At 35.1% G+C, this 20369-nt stretch overlaps 1 protein-coding gene across 4 annotated transcripts in view; it reads left to right on the forward strand.

Annotated features, from left to right (window-relative positions):
• Positions 1–20369, forward strand: part of ELMOD2 (ELMO domain containing 2) — a 39489-nt gene that overhangs the window by 11438 nt on the left and 7682 nt on the right. For all 4 annotated transcript variants that reach the window (XM_036930910.2, XM_036931047.2, XM_057502640.1 and 1 more), the window contains exons 4-8: positions 6634–6728; positions 8309–8438; positions 10818–10951; positions 13908–13976; positions 14754–14887. In XM_036930910.2, the coding sequence (XP_036786805.1) occupies positions 6634–6728; positions 8309–8438; positions 10818–10951; positions 13908–13976; positions 14754–14887 (562 nt within the window). The remainder of the gene's footprint in view (positions 1–6633; positions 6729–8308; positions 8439–10817; positions 10952–13907; positions 13977–14753; positions 14888–20369) is intronic.

The raw sequence follows: 20369 nt of genomic DNA on the forward strand, positions 1-20369 counted from the left end.
AATATTTTTCTGTACCTCCATGAGCGTGTTTATGATTTTTATTTTGAAATCTCTTTCAGGAAGATTCATGAAATGGGTTTCATTTGACTCTTTTTCTGGTGTATGTATGATTTTGCTTTGCACCCGATTCCTTTGATGCTTCTTATTTGTATGTAGTGCCCTCTAGTGCCCAGATGCTCCACTCTCTTGAGCTACTCAGCCCCTGGAGCAATGTCGGGGTTTGCAGGGGAGCAGTGTTGCTGCCTGGGGGGAGGAAAGAGCTGTTTCCTGCTTCCCGGCTGCTATGCCTGTCTCCAATGCCAGAACCAGCACACATGCATAAGCCTCTATGCCTTGCATTTGTAGTTGCTGTAGGCAGGGCATCCCTCTGGCTGGTCTGATGCCAGGGCAGGGTTTGCCGTTTTGTGAGCCAGGTGCGGGCTGGCCGGGAGGAAAGTGTAACAGGCTGTGTATCACAGAGCGGGGCCTTGGAGCTGCGTAGCCAGCCAGTGGGATAGCGTGCCTAAAGATCGTGAAATTTCCCAACCTTCTGGGCAAAGTGCACCCAGACAATTTTGTCTATCTGTCCTTTCTCCTGAGCAGTAAGGTCTATGCAATCCTTGGCCCTTTAGCAGCCCTCTTGCTGTTAGGAAGTCTCTCAGACTGCCAGTCTTTCTTTCGTCCCAGAGAAGCCAGATATGGATCCCTGTTTTCCACAAATGGCTGGAATCTCAGTGTCTCCAGGTGTTCTGCCTGTCTTAGCTTTCCAACACCCCTAATCATCAGAGTGCCATGCAATGTAGGTTCATGCTACCAGAGCAGATCTCCAGAGCTAGGTGTTCAGCATTCCCAAGCCTCCATTCCTTCCCCGCTCTGTTTCTCTTCCTACCGCCAGTGAGCTGGGGTTGGGGGGAAGGGCTTGGGTCTCACTGGATCACGGCTTTGGTACATTACCCTGTTCATGAGGTCTATTCTTTTCTCCAGGTGTATTCAGTCTGGCGCAGCTTTCTTTCCTGTTGCTTTTTCAGGATTAGTTGTATTAATGTATTTTCATATTATATGTGGCTTTAGGAGGAGGCCTCTGTCTCACCTCTCAACGCTGCCATCTTTAATCTTCCACCTACCTTTTCTTTAGCTCAAAAGTATATATCACTGGGAAAATCATCTTTGCAAGCTCACATGTTTTGAGGTTAAAAAGAAAGTTTTAGAATTGCTGACCTAAAACATTATTTATGTACTATCTATTCTAGTATTGAATATACCCTCAAAGTAGTGGGATACATGAGAAGTTAGAAAATATTGTAATGGGTTATATTTATCCTCCACCTATGCTGTTATTTTGTTTTTAATGAGGAATCAAAGACCTGTCAAAAAGGTAAAGAAAAAGCCAGAGATTGACAAAAGGATAAAAAAGCAGGACCTAACTGAATGTTGTTTCAAGAAGCATATTCTAAAATGAAGACAGAAACAAATAGAAAATAAAAGATTATACTATGCAAAAAAGTATACAAAAGCTGTTGTGGCTTCCTTTTACAAAACATAAACTTTAGTATTACCAGAGGGGCTAATTTTTTTTTTAATGATGGAAGAGTTAATTTCTCAAGAAAACATAACAGTTTTAAAAATAGATGCACTTATTAAACTGCAAAATACTTGAAGCAAAAATTGACTCAAATTAAGGGAGAAACATAGGAATCCACAATCATAACTGGAATCTTTAACATATTTCTCTCAATAACTGATAATGCAAAAAAACTTAAATATTTGTATATTTGAACAGTACTATTAACCATCTTGACCTAATTGACTTTTATAGAATGCTATACCCAACAAATGCAGACTACACATTCTCAAGTACACATGGAACATCCATGCAGATACATCATATGCTGAGTCTTTAAATAAATCTCAGTAAGTTTCAAAGGATTGAATTTATGCAGAGTATGTCCCCAACAGTGCTAAGTTAGAAATAGGAAAAAATGTGGCATCTAGAAAATCCGCAAATACCTGGAAATTAAAAATCCAAGTAACACTTAGATCAGAGAAGAATTTACAAGGGAAATTGAAAAAGAAAATTGAACTGAATGATAATGAAAACACAACAAATCAAAATTTGTGGAGTGCACCTGAAGAGTTTAAAGGCCTAAAATTAGTGGTCATGCTTATATCTTAAGAATTAGAAAAGAGAGCAAATTAAACCCAAACTAAGTAAGAGAAAGGAAATAAGAGAAATAAGATATTTTAAAATTGATTAAAAAAACTAATAGACAAAAATAGGAAATATTAAACTCAAAATTTGATTTTTTGAAAACATTAGTAATATTAATAACCCTTAGCAACACTGATTGAGAAAAAGAGAAAACCCAAATTACCAGGAATATCAGAATGAAAAGAGGGGCATTGCTACATTTCTAGTCATTAAAAGTGTAATGAGATACTATGGACAACTTTATGCCAATAAATGCTATAGCTTAGATGAAAGGGGGGACAAAGTCCTTTAAAAATGCAAAATACCAAACTAAGGCAAAAAGAAATTAAAAAAATCAAAACCATATACATAATAAATGAAATTTGTAATTTAAGGATTTTGTACAAATACTCTCCAATCTTAGCTTAACTAGCAAACTTATTAAACATTTAACAAGAAGAAGTAATACCACTATTATGTAAACTAGATAATTGAGTAAGAAACAGCATTTTATTAGGTAAGTCTAACCCTGATACTAAAACCAGACAAGGACAATAAATGTAAATTACAAATCAACATCCTTCATGAATATAGATACAAAAATTATTCATTAGCAAATCGATCCCAGTTATTATATAAGAAGAATAATAAAACATCAAGATTGAGTTGTCAAAATCAGTGAATGTAATTTACCACATTAACAAAGTAAATTAGAAATATATGGTCTTTTGAATAGATACTGAAACTTTTGACAGAACTCAATACCCATTCATGATTAAAAACACTCAACTAACCAGGAATAGAAGGACCTTCCTCATCCATTAAAGACCCGTCTGTGAAAAACCTACAGCTAATATGATACTGAAATCTTGAATGCTGTCCACATTCTTGTGAACAAGTCAAGGATGTTTAGTATCTCTGCTTTTATTCATCATTGTGCTAGAGATCCTAGGTAGTACATTAAGGCAAGACAAAGAAATCAGACATAATGATTGAAAAGAAAGAAACTATTAACAAAATGACATAGCTTTTGAGTGTAGAGAATGCTAAGAAATCTACAAAAACTACTGGCATTATTAGTGGGTGAGTTTAGCAATGTCATAGGACACAGTGTGCTTCTATATCTCAGCAGCCGACTTTCGGAAAACAAAAAAAGAACAATACCACTTAAGATAGTATCCAGGAACAAAATACTCAGTGATGAACTTAGTAAAAGATATGCAAGACTTCTGCACTAAAGCTCTTTTTTCTGGGGAAAGTTAAAGTGGAAATATATAGTATCTTCATTGATGTGGAAGGTTCAGTATTGTAAAGATGTTAATCCCCTAATTGACCTATGGATTCAGTGCAGTTCCAATCAAAATCCCAGCAAGCTGTTTTTGAAGAAGTGATAAGCTCATTCTAAAGTTTATTAAGAAAATAAAAGTGGCCTAATATAGCCCAGTAATCTAAAAGAACAAAGTTAGAGGACATCAAGACTTTTTATAGGCAAATAGATAAATATAACAGATTAAGAGACCAGAAGTGGACCACACGTAATTTTTAACAAGGATGCCGAAGCAATTCAATGAGGTTAGGAAAGAACTTTGAATAAATAGGACCAGAACAACTGGCTATCCAAGTGAGGTAGGAAACAGACAGACAGACAAGGCTCAACTATCTCCCACCACATATGGAAATGAATTTAATAGGGACTTTAGACCTATGTATAAACTAAAACCTTAAAGCTTCTCAAAGAAAGCATAGGAGAATATCTGCCACCTTGGAAAGATTTCTTTTAGAACAGATACAGTGCTACCACTTAAGGAAAAAAATTGAAAGACTTCATCAAAATAAAAGCCACTTATCAGAGATACTTTTAAGAAATGAATAAGCAAGGCTGAGAGAAAATATCTGCAGCCATATATCTGATTAGGGACTTGTAGCTAGTAAGGAAGTTTAGAACTCTAATAAAAAGACAACACAATTTTTGAAAGGACAAAAGCCTTGGATAGTCACTTCACAAGGAATATATATATATATATATATATATATATATGTACACACACACGTATAAATATATACATGTATAATACATATATTCATCTATTTGTACACATAAAATAATATATATATATAAATAAAAATAGCCTGAAAGCACTTGAAAAAGTGCTCTACATTATTAGTCACCAGAAAAATGCAAATTAAAACCACAATGAAAGGCCACTACATACCCACTAAAATAGGGTAATGAAATTTCCTAAATGAAATAGACTAACCACCACCAAGTGTTGGGGAACCACCTGTAGGAGCATAAAATGGTACCAGCACTTTATAAAATGGTTTAGGCAGTTTCTTTGAAAGTTAAACATTATATCCTATTATCTTAGCAGTTCCACTCTTAGTTGTTTAAGAGAAATGAAAACATGTATTTACAGAAAATAAACAATGTTCATAGCAGTTTTATTCATTAGTCTCAAACTGGAAACAATGCAAATACCCAACACCAGGAGAATGAATAAGCAAACTGAGGTATATTCATACAATGAAATACTGCTCAACAATTAAAAGGAATAAATTACTGATAAAAGCAAGAATGTGGGTGAATCCTAGTAACATGTTAAGTGAAAGAAGCCAGACCAAAAGAGCATATACCTTATGATTCCATTTATATGCACAGTACAAAGTTATGATGATAGAAATTAGAACAGTGGTTGCTTCCTGGAAGGATTGATTGGAAAGGGGCAGAGGGAACATTCTAGGATGATGGAAATGTTCTGTGTCTTGATAGGGATGTGCAATACTTTGGTGCATTTGCTAAAGCTGTTCAAATGGAATATGTGACATCTGTTCTTTCACGTATTTAAGTTACCCCTCAATTTTCAAAAAAAAAAAAAGCAATAAAATAGTGTAGGAAGGGGAAAGGTTTTGCTGAGAGGCTAGATGTTTCTAGTCTGAGCTCAGTTTATGCATGTTTTCAAGTTCATTCAATCAGTCATTCACTCATAACTTGAGAGTGAATAAGTGAGGCATAGGCCGGTAGAAAATTTAGAAAAGTAAACAAGTATGGTATAATAAGTGCTTTGTAACTGAGGTATAAGCATAAAAGGGAATAGCTAACTCCAGGGCCGAAGAAGCCTTCACAGAGAAGGTGCCACTTGACTAGGGTTTTTCATGTTTTAGGAGTTTGTAATATATGCAAATATTCCCACCCATGGTGAAGGTAGTCATTTTACGACTGCTGGTTTTAAGCTTCAAGACATTTCCTGTAGCCATATCATCCCAGGACTTGGCCAATTTGACCTTGTTGGCCATGTTTGTATCCTTACTGATTGTTAGTCATTAATGATTTTCCTTCTCACTTTTTATTTGTTTTGAGAGACTCCCTTTTCTTTCCTCCCTTCCCTTCCTTCTCTTTCTCTGTCCCTCCGTCTTTCCCTTCCTTCCCTCCTTTAAAATAATCCATTGCTGCACTTGTCTTTTACTAAAAAGTTCCCTTGCTTAAGGTTTTTCTTCCGTTAAATGTATCCAAAAGTTTTTCATCAGTTATCTCTTAATACACAAGATATGAAAAGATAAACTAAATACAATGTCTGTCCTCAAAGCATTTTTCACTTAATACATAAAAGTAACTAATATAGTAAGTAGTAAAGACCATTAAAAGATTACAGATAAATTATGATGAGGATTCCAAAGAGGAGAGATTGCTTCCACTTGAATAGAATCAGGGAAAGCTTCCTGTACCTGGTATTGAGCTATCTTAAAAATGGGAAGGATTGATTTGTTTAGAGATTGGGGAAAGGAGCATTCCAGAAGACAGGTCCAGGAGATACAGAAGCATACTCTAGGTGTGATTAGACTATTTTGCCTGGAGTATAAAGGATACTGAAAGGATTTTTATGGTAGCTTACAGAATAAGAGTTCAAGGAACTTTTTAAGGGTAAGAAAGGCCTGAACTTGCTTCTTTGCTGAATGAACTAGTGGACATTTATAGGACATTATTAAAGAATTGCATTTTATATGCATAGAAAAAGGACTATGGATATATGCTAATCTGTTACCAGAGGCAATCTCTGCTGGTAGGATTACAAGATTATTTGAGTTTTCTTCTTTTTGCTCTTTTGCTTTTAAAAAAGTTTTGACTTCCACATCAACATTTTTTGTACATATATTTTTATTATGTAATTTTTAAATTTTATAAAATGTATCTGCTTCATGGGCACACTGTGGTGGTATCTCATTTGCTCAGCACTCATCATCTGAAAGCCTGTTGATTCTCAGCTAAGGAAACCTTAACCTGCTGCTTCCATTTTATTTTATCCTTTTTATTTATTTATGATTTAACCCTAGTGAAAATTTGAATTGAATTTGGTTTCATTTTGCATTTTTAATATGTGCACTGTATAATTGACTGAACACCTCAAAACTTACTGTTCTTTTTCAGCTCTGAGGGATTTTTCTCATCCAGCTTTCTTTCACATAAATAGGTTTTACGGAAAGCAACACTTGTTCAGAGCGAAGTGGATAAATGTGTTGAAGACATAATGAAGGAAAAGAATATCAACCCTGAGAAGGATGTCAGGTATGTTGTTTCCACCATATTCTCTTCTACTGCGCACTTAACAACCTGTACGGTGTGGGTCACACACAGGTGTAAAACATTAGAGCTGAAGGGGTTGTGGAGAGCCTCTGATTTAACCCTTTAATTTCACTAGATGAGGAATTGTGGTCTAGAGAGGTGAGTGAAAGGAGCAAGACTAAAAAACCTGTGTCTCTGGTTCCCAGTTCAGTATTATTACCAGTTTAACATCTGCCTTTAAAAAACTTACCATTGCTCTCCCACAATTAAATAACTTTGTCCTGCAAAATTCAGTCCCTGAGGACTGGCTCCCCGGCTCCTCTGCTCTGACTCTGGTGCCCTTGCTCTCCTCCCACAGAGCTCTCATCATGGCATTTGACCCACTGAACTGGGAACACTGACTGGCTTTTGTGGTTCCCCTAGTAAATTCTAAGTTCCACATGTGAAGGACTTGGCTTACTCCATTTTTGTGTTCCCAGAACAAGTAGATTGAAATGGTATTTAGCAATTTTTTCTTCATTGAGCATTTTCTATAGAGGAAGGAGCAAATTATTTTGGCTGAAACAGGGAAGGGAGCAGGAGAGAACTGTGAGGATAATTCCACAGAACAGGTAACATTTGACCTGGACCTTGGTGAATGGGTAAGGGAGGACATTCCTTGCAGAGGAACAGTGCCAGCAGGGCACAGAGTACTTGAGTTCCTGGGAACAAAAGAGAATCACTTATAGCTGGAGCACTGAACAGGTACAGAGCAGTGGTTGAGAGGGGACTGGAGTGTGGGATTGGAGATACATCGCAGAGTCTTGCATGCCATACTGAAGGCTCTAGGTGTTGTCCCCCAGGTTTTTTAAGCAAACAAACCACTTTATCAAAATGTAGTTTAGGAAGATGGAGGTAAATTTGGGGATATGGGTGTTTGGTAGAGAGAATAAAGACAAAACAGCTAGGAAACTAAGTCATTCAGGCAAGAGATGACAAAGGCATAAATAGGGCAGGGTAAAAGGAATGTGATGATTGCTTTGAGGGATATTTCAGAGACAGAAAGGGTAAGAACTCAGGATCTTTTAATGTATTGTTGATGGAGGAAAAAAAGTCAGAACTCAGAGGATTTTAGTTTGGGGAACCCATGGTTAGTGATGTCATTAATCGATTTAGAGACTTAAGAAAAAGAGCATATTTCTTCAGGGAAAATAAGCTGTTGATCTGGAGAGAGCTAAGATCACCTGTCATGGAGCTTTTTGTTACTATATACTTGGAAATTTAGGTCTATTGGTACTATTTGGCAATAACAAAGTGGGAATATATGAGATCTCCCAGAGGAAACATGAAAAGAAGAAGAGGACAAATCCTTGCAGTCACAAAGTTTGCTATTCCTATCATGTTCCTGCCCTCTTTCTAGGCCCTGTTCTATCATAGCCTACATGATACTTTGTAAAATGTTTTACATTTAAGGAGGCTCTTGGTGCTTATTATATTAAACTGAAAGCTAGGAAGTGCTTTCTAAATAGACAAACTACAAGCTATGGAAGGAATTATTTATTGTGATAAGGTATGACTTTTAAAAATGATAATTTTATTTTCAGTTTTAAAATCTGCATGAATGCATGCTTACTGCAGATAACTGGTTATAAACAGCTCTATTTGGATGTAGAGAATGTGAGAAAAAAGCCATATGATTCTGATAACCTACAACATGAAAAGCTGCTTCTCAAGGTAAATTTTTGTTTTCTGTATTTGGAATTATTGAACTCTGGAAAAATAAATCAGGCTGCAGCTAGTAAGGTCTGTCTACAAATTCTAAAGGCATATCTAGCTTTCCAATTTCTTTGTCCCTTAGAGAATTTTTTTATGTTGGAGAAAGATTTTTAGTTAACTATGTTTATAATTTTTTGATAAGCATCAAAATATATTGGAAAAATTTAATGCTTTTAATTCTGAAATGAATTATAAATGCATAAAGGAAGATCTTTTCAACTGAAAAGTTTGAGTCCACAGCTTCAGATTTTTCTGCTACTTTTTACATAAATTTCTCATGTAAGTTAGGCCTTTTTTTCAGCTCTCAAATTGTAAACATGGATGTCTCTTTACATATTATTATGTCATATCTTTTGGGATTTATGGGGTGTTAACTGCCAAATAATGCCACAACAGATTTAAGAATTAAGGAAGTAAAGAAATTTACTTAGAATTTTCCTATTTATTCTGAAGCTTAGTACATAAGACTGGTAAGATGCCAAAATTAGAGAATATTAGGCCTGGCATAAGCTTTCCAGATCATTTAGTCTAGTACCTTCATTTTAGGCATGAGGATGCTAAGGCCCAGCAGAGGTGAAGTCATTTGGTTTAGGTCCTAGAGTGGTAAATTCTGAAATAGACCTGAGTCTCCTCCCTGTCTACTACCTATCCTAATTTTAATCTTAAATGGTTAAAGTTAGGGAAAATAGCACATTTCCCTTAAGAGTTTGTTATAACTAAGACTGCTGTACAAAGAGACATCGGTGACGTCTAAGTAACAGTAAGAGATAATTCTAAAAGCAACAAAACCTTTTATTTTTTTTAGGAAACTATAAATACCTATATACAATACCTAACTGCAAAACTAAAAAAAAAAAATTTGATTTTGTAAAATTAGGATAATAAAAATATATACCTCAAAAGGCTGTTGGTGTGGACTGAATTTTTATGAAGTATTAGAATAGTGCTTGACACTGAGACTTGACTGCTATTTATATTATTGTCATTGTCATTCCCTCAACTCAGACCCTTTCTATATGCAATACCTACCATTTTGAAGGGGTAAGATACAAGTTCTTGCATTTTAGTCAAGGGAATTTTTATCTTGGTGATTTATTATGAAACTCAGTTATAGAGGTGAAGAGCCACTTGCTGGCAGTGAGTCTCCCAATGACTACACATAAGCAGCAGTCTCTCTGGCCAAAGTTAAGTTCACCCATGTTTCGTGAAGTGTAGCCTAAGGACCACCTTCACTAATGTTAAGCAGTGTTTAGTATTTAGAATCCAGGGTTCCACTTTTACTCAGAAATGTGGAACCCAGAAATGTGATATTTGTGCATATTAAATTTTGAGAATTAGTGGTCTTACTGTGTCTCTCACCACGAAACTGAGGCCTTATTATTGGCATAACCAAACCTTGCTGAAGGCATGGAGACACACCACTGTGAGCAAATGACATGTGTTAGTATAAGAGAAGGGACCAGATAAAACCCAGTCTAAGACAGAATTTAGCTTCAGGGCCAGAGTTCTGCCCCTGTCTTAAAGTAAGGTCACAAGTCTTCACATTTTATTTTAGGTGAAAGGATACTCCTTTCACTAGGAGTCCTTTACTCACCAAAGCCTGAAATGGTAGTGAAATGGGAAAAAAATGCAAGTATTTCTGTTTTGCAAATGTTCACAAACTTGCGTATCAACTTGTCAGTCTGTTTGGTTTGATGACTTGCGGTGTTGAGTTTAGAAAATGATTAAATATTTTAAACTTTATTTTGCATTGATTACTTTGTTGCTATCTAATATTTGATAGCTTTCTTAAATTCTTAGTCTGAAGGAAAAACCGACTCATATTTATTTTTCCTTTTAAAACTATGAAAATTTGTAAAACAATGGTCATATAGGGTGGAATACTATCAGTATTATTTCTTCATAATCCTCTCCCTATCTCAGCCCTATTTTTGTTTTTCTGGTTAGGGACTAATTAATTACCCACCATTGGAATAGATCCTACTTCAGTATATAGTGTTTGAAGCAAGGGCCAAGTACCTAACACTATTCTTCTCAGGGAAACAGTTTACCATTTCTAGTTTATATGAATTACTTAGTAAAGATACTACATTATTATAGATTTCTGCATATTTGTTACCTTTTTAAGATCTATTCTTTCTGTCGGTCTTTTAAATTGGGTTAAGTATGCTACATTTTTCAGAATAATTGAAAAGTTCTCTAATACAGTCTATGATTTGTCTACAAAAGCTGTTTAGTTGAAAGCATTCAATTTACTGTACCAGTCATGAGAAGGAAAATGTCTTGGTAAAATAAGAACATTACTATTATTTATAATATGGAAGCATGTTTGTACAGCTTTGGAGTCTTCTAATGCCCACGAAAAAGTTGAAGGCTAGAATCTCCAAGCAGTGGGCTGACATTGGTTTCCAGGGTGATGATCCCAAAACAGATTTCAGAGGCATGGGCATACTTGGATTAATCAATCTCGTGTAAGTGAAAATAAACTTTCTTTTCTTCTTTAAATGAAATTATATGTAATCTCCAATATTGTTAAATTCTAATAAGAGTTGATCAAGTTGTTTCATACTAGAATTTTAATAGCTGCAGTGCTAAAAGTATTTGCTAATGTACTGGCCACAATATTAGACATTGGAAATACACTTTGTGTGTATGTGATTTCACTTCCCTCTTCCTTTCTCTTTCTCACCTCCTTTCTTATACCTCTTAAGGAATCACATATGCTCTTTTCTTACTCTTTTTATTCTTTGCCTCTTCTCTCTTGGCTCTGTGGTTCCTTTCTGGGAAATATAACCAGATACAATGATAATCAAGTCTCTTCACACTTATTCTTTGCCATCTGTTAACCTAAGCCCCTAACTTTTCAGAGCCTGTCTGGACTCACTCTCTTTTTTTCTTCTTTACTTAAGCTTGGGCACATATATGAAATCCCCAAATATGGAAATAAAATCAGAATTAATAGCCAAAATTATTCTAGAAAGTAAACTGGAAGATTAATATGGATATAGATATGCAAATGAAGAGATTCTGTTTAGGTCTGTCCTTGAATTATGATTTATAGACTGAAATGCCTAGAATGGGAAACCTAATCATCAACAAAGTTGGATATTTGTTACTGTGAAAAAATTAGTCTTCAAACTGAGCTAACTTATGTTAATATAGAGAAAAAATATCTAGGTCAATATGGATAAGGTTATTTTGGGGGAAAATAGAAGACACAGTACGGTTTCAATATCTATAATTTTTTCCAATTAAAAAAGTATTTTCTATAATAACTAAATTTTATGAGTATTTTATGAGAAAGTTCCCTATAAGTCTGCCTCCCAGAGATAAAACATAGTAGTCTTAAAAAAAATTACAAAAAATGAGATGGCCAGCTTTCCACCTTGATAAACAGAAACTTTGAAATTTAAATAGAATAAATGCAATTTGTTTCCATGTGGAAACTTAAAATATTTTTAAAGTTTATGATTTTTTGGAAGACATGAATCTTCTGTTCTTAGCCTTTGAAGACTATCTTCCTTCTTGGTACTTATAGACTACACAGATACTTGAACCTGAATTAGGTACACACTATTCTGGTGTTTTTTTAACTTTTTCTGAGTAACCTTGCTTCTGGCTGTTTTCCTCAGAATTCAAGATTTTTCAGCATTTGCCAGAAAAGAATTTAACTTAAAACTTAAATAGTAGGATTTTATTCAAGAGTGTGGTGAGGGATTCTGATAGACCTTTAAATGACTTACAGATATTTTTACTCTATTTAAAGCTAGCATCTACTAATTTGAAAAAGGACCAAAATTCACATATATTAATTATTTGATTGCCAGTGATATACCTGAAATGGTTGAAAACATAAAATTAGCTCTGATTCTTCTCTAATTATATTTTTGTCCTGTATTTAGAGCTATGACTCATCAGGATCAAAATAATGATACAGTCAAGAAGACTGTCAGATACTCTTATGTGATTTATTTTTTTAAATTTCTTGCCCTTTGTCATCTAATCTCAAGATATTTTGTTGCTTTGAAGGATAGCTGGTAATTTGATAGATAACAATGCTTTATTTAGGTAAATGAATGCTAAGGGAGGTGTAGAAGAAAGAATACTGTACAGAAAATGACTTCAAGACAGACCAAAGAAATCTGAATAGATGAGGACATGGAAGCAGAAAAGTAGAATATGTAAGTTAAGGCCAGAAATACCTGTAGGAAGGGAGAGAGGGAAGGAAAGAAGGAAAATAAATAAGGAAGAAACTCAATGCAGATTATTGTAAGGAATAGTTTTCCTTATTGCATAGATGTTAAGTTTTCTTACATAGTGTTAACATAGATTAAACAAGTTCAGCAAGGAAATGTAAAGTTCTGTGTTACGGATTGAACATTTTAAGAGTAGCTTGACTAGTGTAATGTAAAAAAAGCGAATATAAACACTTTACTAAGGGTATTCTTAGAGCCAACCTAGGGACAAAGTAGAAAAATTAGAGTATGTAAGGAAAGCATTCCACTGAAAATGGACTTCTTCCTGTTTTTGCATTTACAGATCCCTTTGAGAATCTGATGAAAGCTTTGTTTTCTCCCCAGAAAATGTGCACACAGAAAAATTTATGCATAAGTTAAGGTGGTTCGTGGATACCCTTCATTAATGAATGATCCATTACTCACGAACTTCTAAGTTAACAACCCCTGTTTTAATGGGTTGAATGTTAGAGCCAGTGAAGAAAAATGGAAGTCTATAGTATTCATCTATAAAAGAAAAAACAGGGAAGATTTGATTAGAAATTTCTATGCTTTATGAAAATTTCAATGATTGTGCCCTCTAAAATTTAAATAAACCATGGAAATTCATTATTTATTTATTTAAGAACTCAAGAGGTTGTATTAGTATAAGCCAATAGGATATATGAGCCTACAAATAGTTAGCTTTATATATTTCTCTCTGTTATATCTACTAATATTTCTGGCCATTATTTTAGTTATAGCACTGATCAAGGTTTTTTTAGTAAAAAAGGAAGGTTACTGACTTTCTTCTGATTACATTGAAAATAACATTGAACAGTACAGATTTAAGTTACCTTAGAAAGAATAATTGGCTGTTTTCTAGAAAATTTAGAATAATAGCAATAAACAGCAAACAAACTAAAAGAATTCTAGATTTTTTGTTAAAGGTAGATAGTCTCTTGCTAGATCATTTATTTGTTAGAATACTTTAAAGTCTTATCAAGGGCCTATGTCCTGTACTAGGTAAGTTATAGCTCTAAATTAAATTTTGATCTGAAAGCATTTCAGAGGCACTGAAGTGATTTGAGATGGAGAATGGTGTGATTGGGCCAATGCTAGGACTTACTTTGAAAATAACTTTTTAAATTGCTGCTGGATGTCTTCAATTTGAATGACACATGTTAATTTCATTTTTCCTAAACTTCTTTAGGTATTTCAGTGAAAATTACACCAATGAAGCTCATCAGATTCTTTCCCGCTCAAATCATCCAAAATTAGGGTAAGCTGGATATATCAAAGAAACTGTAAGTAGTTGAACTTAAGTTCATTAGATGATCTCAATTTGAAAGTATTTCAAGGTATTTAAAAAATGAGAATTTAATTAATAAGAACTTTGTAAAGGATATTGTATATATTTTACATCATTTTTAAGGCTGAATGTGATCATATACCAGTTCATATATTTTTATCACATGATACAGTTTATCTGTCAGATGGATATAAAGACCTTTATAAAAATTTTTTCAGAAACAGATTTGAAAATAAGAATAGGAAGTACCTTTGAAATAGGAATAGGAAAATGAGACAGCTTTGAAAATTGTGAAGTGAAATGTAAACTGAAGTTCTATTATTAGCTTTATCATTATTTTATTTTTATATTCCAATGATACCTTTGAAAAACATTATAACAATATTACATCATAAAAATAAATATCCTAATAATGGAGGAAAAAATGTCAGATTACCCAGTGTATTTTAGAAATTAATGACAGGTAGTACTCTTTCAAATTTTGTTTAAGGATTCTGGTTTTAGATATTCATGTGACTAGAGCTTTATTTTTACTTCATAGATTTTATCAGAAAATCAACAGCCTCTAAAAAACAATTCTTTTATCTATTCTGGCTTATTTTTCTTAATATGTAGAGACTATCATAAAATCAATACTTTTGAGTTAGAAATGGATCAGAGTAACTTTTACTAATTCCTTGCACAATTTTAAATTTGTTTTGTGAGCTATTTGGCTAGCTGGTAAAACTGATAATGTTTCTGACATAGGTATTCTTATGCAATAGTTGGAATCAATCTTACAGAGATGGCTTATAGCTTATTGAAGAGTGAAGCTTTGAAGTTTCATCTCTACAACTTTGTTCCTGGGATACCAACAATGGAACACTTTCATCAGTTTTATTGTGAGTGTTAAAATTAGTTAAAACTAGATATTTCTAAGAGAATTTTGTAATCATTAGTAAGGTATAATGTATAATTTAATACTTCTATTAAGTTATATAACTTATGCTTGTCATTTTACTATTGAAAAACAGGAAAATAATGGACAACGCTTCCCCAACAGTATTTTGTACTTCAGTTTCTATATTTGCTGATTTTAAAAATCGATGAGGTAGATTTTTCACATGAATGCAAATTTAGGATTTATGCAGTTTTCCTGTAGGAATCAGTGATTCCCACTGGTCCAAGACCAAATTCAGTGGTGTACTTTCTCCCTACACAGATATATACACAGCAGTAATATTAGTATAACTTGATTCACATACCCGGAGCTGATTCCAGTGTGTGTAAATATGTGGGAGGGGGTTTTCCCACACATACTTACACCAAGCAATTCTTGAACACAAGCAGGGTGTTGGAGAACTCCACTCAATTCTGACGCTATCTGCCCAGAGACAGCACCAGATTCCCAGGTTAAGGGCTCCATCCTATGAGACTGCCCTCCACCCTGACTCCACACATTGGTCACAAGCCCCAAGCAGTTCCCTGTGCTTCTGACCTACCAGCTACAGATTGGAGTTCTATTAGTTTGCTAGAGCAGCTCAGGACAACATTTATACTTTACCAGTTTAATAAAGGATACCAGAAAGGATACAAGTTAACATCCAGATGAAGAGAGACACAGCACAAGGTCCTGAATAAATATTGGAGATTCTGTCCTCGTGGAGCTTGGTGCCTGGCTTAGTGTCACGTGAAGGCGTTCTGGTTCCCCAAGCATAGAAGCTCCCTCCAACCCAGAAGAAGGGTCCAACCCAGCAGAGCAGAGAGCGAGCTCTTCTCATGGGTGTGGGAGGATTCACTGCACAGTCATGACTGACTAACTCATTGGCCATTGGCTGATTCAGCCTTCAGCCCCCACACTTGAGTGGGGGTTCAAAAGTCTCTCTTTAATATGACAAAACACCAGTTTCACCATTAAGACTGCAGTGTTTTCAGAAACTGTAGATGAAGACCAAATATACCTGGGAAATATATTTGGTCATATGAATGACCAAGTATGTATTTCTTATTAACTCATTATAACACCACATCCATTTTCTAGTCAACTATAAGATGGATTTTCCCTCTTGAATACTGGTTAATGAATGCTGTTGAGTCAAGGACAGACATTTTCCAGATTATTTTGTTGGTCTTGTAAGGAAATTTGATTTAAAGAAACTGCCCCTTCCCCCCATTTCAAAGCCAGGCTTTTGTGTTAGGCTAGGGGTACTTAACTGTTCCTAAGACAGTCATTATTAGCACTGTTCCATAAACTTTACTGTGATGATACTTGAACACTGAAGGTTTAATTCAGTGAAGATACTGTTCAGAAGCAAAGAATTCAAATCTAGTTTAGCTTCATACTCTGCTTTTCTTGATCTTTTAGTGTCTTTAGAATATCATTTGCATGTTGGAGCTTATAGGAAACTACTTAGATACTAAGAGGCCTGATCATAACTTCTTCAACTCCATCGTTGAAGGATTTTGGTATCATCTCCTAAAGTTTCCTGATGTCTCATTACATCAGCTTAGTCATTACAGCTTCAGTTCTTTGAGTCATTCTGTCTCTGATACCAGTTTACATTATAAACCAGTAACTTCACTCTAAAGCAAGAAATTTCTAGTACTTTATTCTCGAGCAGTTTGTTCCAGACCTGTGTAGTCATTTGAATAGGCCACATTCTGGACAGCAATGAAAAGCAATTTAAAAGACTTACAAGAATGGTAAATAGGTAAATCCTAACATCTAGAAATACTAAAACAAATGGTATATCATAAAATTTGGATGAATGTCTGACTTCATGTACTACCCAGAACATTAATCTCCAAATTCTTCTATTGTTTGTCCCTATCAGTCTATTGGGGGTAGGGGAGGAAGAAAATGCAGACTGTTTATATATGGACGGTTAATCTGTATAGATGTACTATTGCCCTAATGTATACACAAAATAAGTTTTGAGTGAAATAAAGATTTAAAGTATTACTTAAAAATAAGTACAAGATTACCAGTCTTAGCTTGTATTTTGGGAACAAGAAGTAGATGGTGTCTTGCTCATAGGCCTTTTTCTGTATGTTCTCACATATTCTAGTTGACAAAAATGTTTTATCATGCATCAAGATATTAATCTGAAATCTTAAGTTGACTTTCTTATGAAGTAATGTTTCAGTGTTGAAATGTCATGGCTCTTGTCAATGTCTGTTTTATGACTAATGTGTTTTTTTTTTAATTTTATTTTGGTATCATTAATCTACAATTGCATGAAGGACATTATGTTCACTAGGCTCCCCTCCTCACCAAGTCCCCCCCACATACCCGTTCACAGTCACTGTCCATCAACATAGTAAGATGCTGTAAAATCACTACTTGTCTTCTCTGTGTTGCACAGCCCTCCCCGTGCCCCCCCACACACTATACATGTTAATCGTAATGCCCCATTTCTTTTTTCCCACCCTTATCCCTCCCTTCCCACCCATCCTCGCCAGTCCCTTTCCCTTTGGTAACTGTTAGTCCATTCTTGGGTTCTGTGCTTCTGCTGCTGTTTTGTTCCTACAGTTTTCTTTTGTTCTTATACTCCACATATGAGTGAAATCATTTGGTACTTGTCTTTCTCTGTCTGACTTATTTCACTGAGCATAATACCCTCTAGCTCCATCAATATTGTTGCAAATGGTAGGATCTGTTTTTTTCTTATAGCTGACTAATATTCCATTGTGTATATGTACCACATCTTCTTTATCCATTCATCTACTGATGGACATTTAGGTTGCTTCCATATCTTGGCTATTGTAAATAGTGCAGTGATAAACATAGGGTGCATTGTCTTTTTCAAACTGGAGTGCTGCATTCTTAGGGTAAATTCCTAGAAGTGGAATTCCTGGGTCAAATGGTATTTCTATTTTGAGCATTTTGAGGAGCCTCCATACTGCGTTCCACAATGGTTGAACTAATTTACATTCCCACCAGCAGTGTAGGAGGGTTCCCCTTTCTCCACAACCTCTTAAACATTTGTTGTTGTTTGTCTTTTGGATGGTAGCCATTCTTACTGGTGTGAGATGATATCTCATTGTGGTTTTAATTTACATTTCTCTGATGACAAGTGATGTGGAGCATCTTTTCATGTGTCTGTTGGCCATCTGAATTTCTTCTTTAGAGAACTGTCTATTCAGCTCCTCTGCCCATTTTGTAATTGGATTATTTGCTTTTTGTTTGTTGAGGTGTGTGAGCTCTTTATATATTTTGGATGTCAACTCTTTGTCGGATCTGTCATTTATGAATATATTCTCTCATACGGTAGGATACCTTTTTGTTCTGTTAATGCTGTCCTTTGCTGTGCAGAAGCTTTTCAGCTTGATATAGTCCCATTTGTTCATTTTTGCTTTTGTTTCCCTTGCCTGGGGAGATATGTTCAAGAAGAAGTCACTCAGGTTTATGTCTAAGAGATTTTTGCCTATGTTTTTTTCTAAGAGTTTTATGGTTTCATGACTTACATTCAGCTCTTTGATCCATTTCAAATTTACTTTTGTGTATGGAGTTAGACAGTGATCCAGTTTCATTCTCTTACATGTAGCTGCCCAGTTTTGCCAGCACCATCTATTGAAGGGACTGTCATTTCCCCATTGTATGTCCATGGCCCCTTTATCGAATATTAGTTGACCATATATGTTTGGGTTAATGTTTGGAGTCTCTATTCTGTTCCATTGGTCTGTGGCTCTGTTCTTGTGCCAGTACCAAATTGTCTTGATTACTGTGGCTTTGTAGTAGAGCTTGAAGTTGGGAAGTGAGATCCAACCAACTTTATTCTTCCTTCTCAGGATTGTGTTAGCTATTTGGGGTCTTTGGTGTTTCCATATGAATTTTTGAACTATTTGTTCCAGTTCATTGAAGAATGCTGTTGATAGTTTGATAGGGATTACATCGAATCTGTATATTGCTTTGGGCAGGATGGCCATTTTGACGATATTAATTCTTCCTAGCCAGGAGCATGGGATGAGTTTCCATTTGTTAGTGACCTCTTTAATTTCTCTTAAGAGTGTCTTGTAGTTTTCAGGGTATAGGTCTTTCACTTCCTTGGTTAGGTTTATTCCTAGGTATTTTATTCTTTTTGATGCTATTGTGAATGGAATTATCTTCCTGATTTCTCTTTCTATTAGTTTATTGTTAGTATATAGGAAAGCCACAGATTTCTGTGTGTTAATTTTGTATCCTGCAACTTTGCTGAATTCTGATATTAGCTCTGGTAGTTTCGGAGTGGAGTCTTTAGGGTTTTTTATGTACACTATCGTGTCATCTGCAAATAGTGACAGTTTAACTTCTTCTTTACCAATCTGGATTCCTTGTATTTCTTTGTTTTGTCTAATTGCCGTGGCTAGGACCTCCAGTACTATGTTGAATAACAGTGGGGAGAGTGGGCATCCCTGTCTTGTTCCCGATCTCAGAGGAAAAGCTTTCAGCTTCTCACTGTTCAGTATGATGTTGGCTGTGGGTTTATCATATATGGCCTTTATTATGTTGAGGTACTTGCCCTCTATACCCATTTTGTTGAGAGTTTTTATCATGAATGGATGTTGAATTTTGTCAAATGCTTTTTCAGCATCTATGGAGATGATCATGTGGTTTTTGTCTTTCTTTTTGTTGATGTGGTGGATGATGTTGATGGATTTTCGAATGTTGTACCATCCTTGCATCCCTGGGATGAATCCCACTTGGTCATAGTGTATGATCCTTTTGATGTATTTTTGAATTCAGTTTGCTAATATTTTGTTGAGTATTTTTGCATCTACATTCATCAGGGATATGGGTCTGTAGTTTTCTTTTTTGGTGGGGTCTTTGCCTGGTTTTGGAATTAGGGTGATGTTGGCTTGATAGAATGAGTTTGGGAGTATTCCCTTCTCTTCTATTTTTTAGAAAACTTTAAGGAGAATGGGTATTATGTCTTCCCTGTATGTCTGATAAAATTCCGAGGTAAATCCATCTGGCCCGGGGGTTTTGTTCTTGGGTAGTTTTTTGATTACCGCTTCAATTTTGTTGCTGATAATCGGTCTGTTTAGATTTTCTGTTTCTTTCTGGGTCAGTCTTGGAAGGTTGTATTTTTCTAGGAAGTTGTCCATTTCTCCTAGGTTTCCCAGCTTGTTAGCATATAGGTTTTCATAGTAGTCTCTAATAATTCTTTGTATTTCTGTGGTGTCCGTTGTGATTTTTCCTTTCTCGTTTCTGATTCTGTTGATGTGTGTTGACTCTCTTTTCCTCTTAATAAGTCTGGCTAGAGGCTTATCTATTTTGTTTATTTTCTCGAAGAACCAGCTCTTGGTTTCATTGATTTTTGCTATTGTTTTATTCTTCTCAATTTTATTTATTTCTTCTCTGATCTTTATTATGTCCCTCCTTCTGCTGACCTTAGGCCTCAT

Source organism: Manis pentadactyla, chromosome 5 (genome assembly GCF_030020395.1).
Source record: "Manis pentadactyla isolate mManPen7 chromosome 5, mManPen7.hap1, whole genome shotgun sequence".
Classification (NCBI taxonomy): domain Eukaryota; kingdom Metazoa; phylum Chordata; class Mammalia; order Pholidota; family Manidae; genus Manis; species Manis pentadactyla.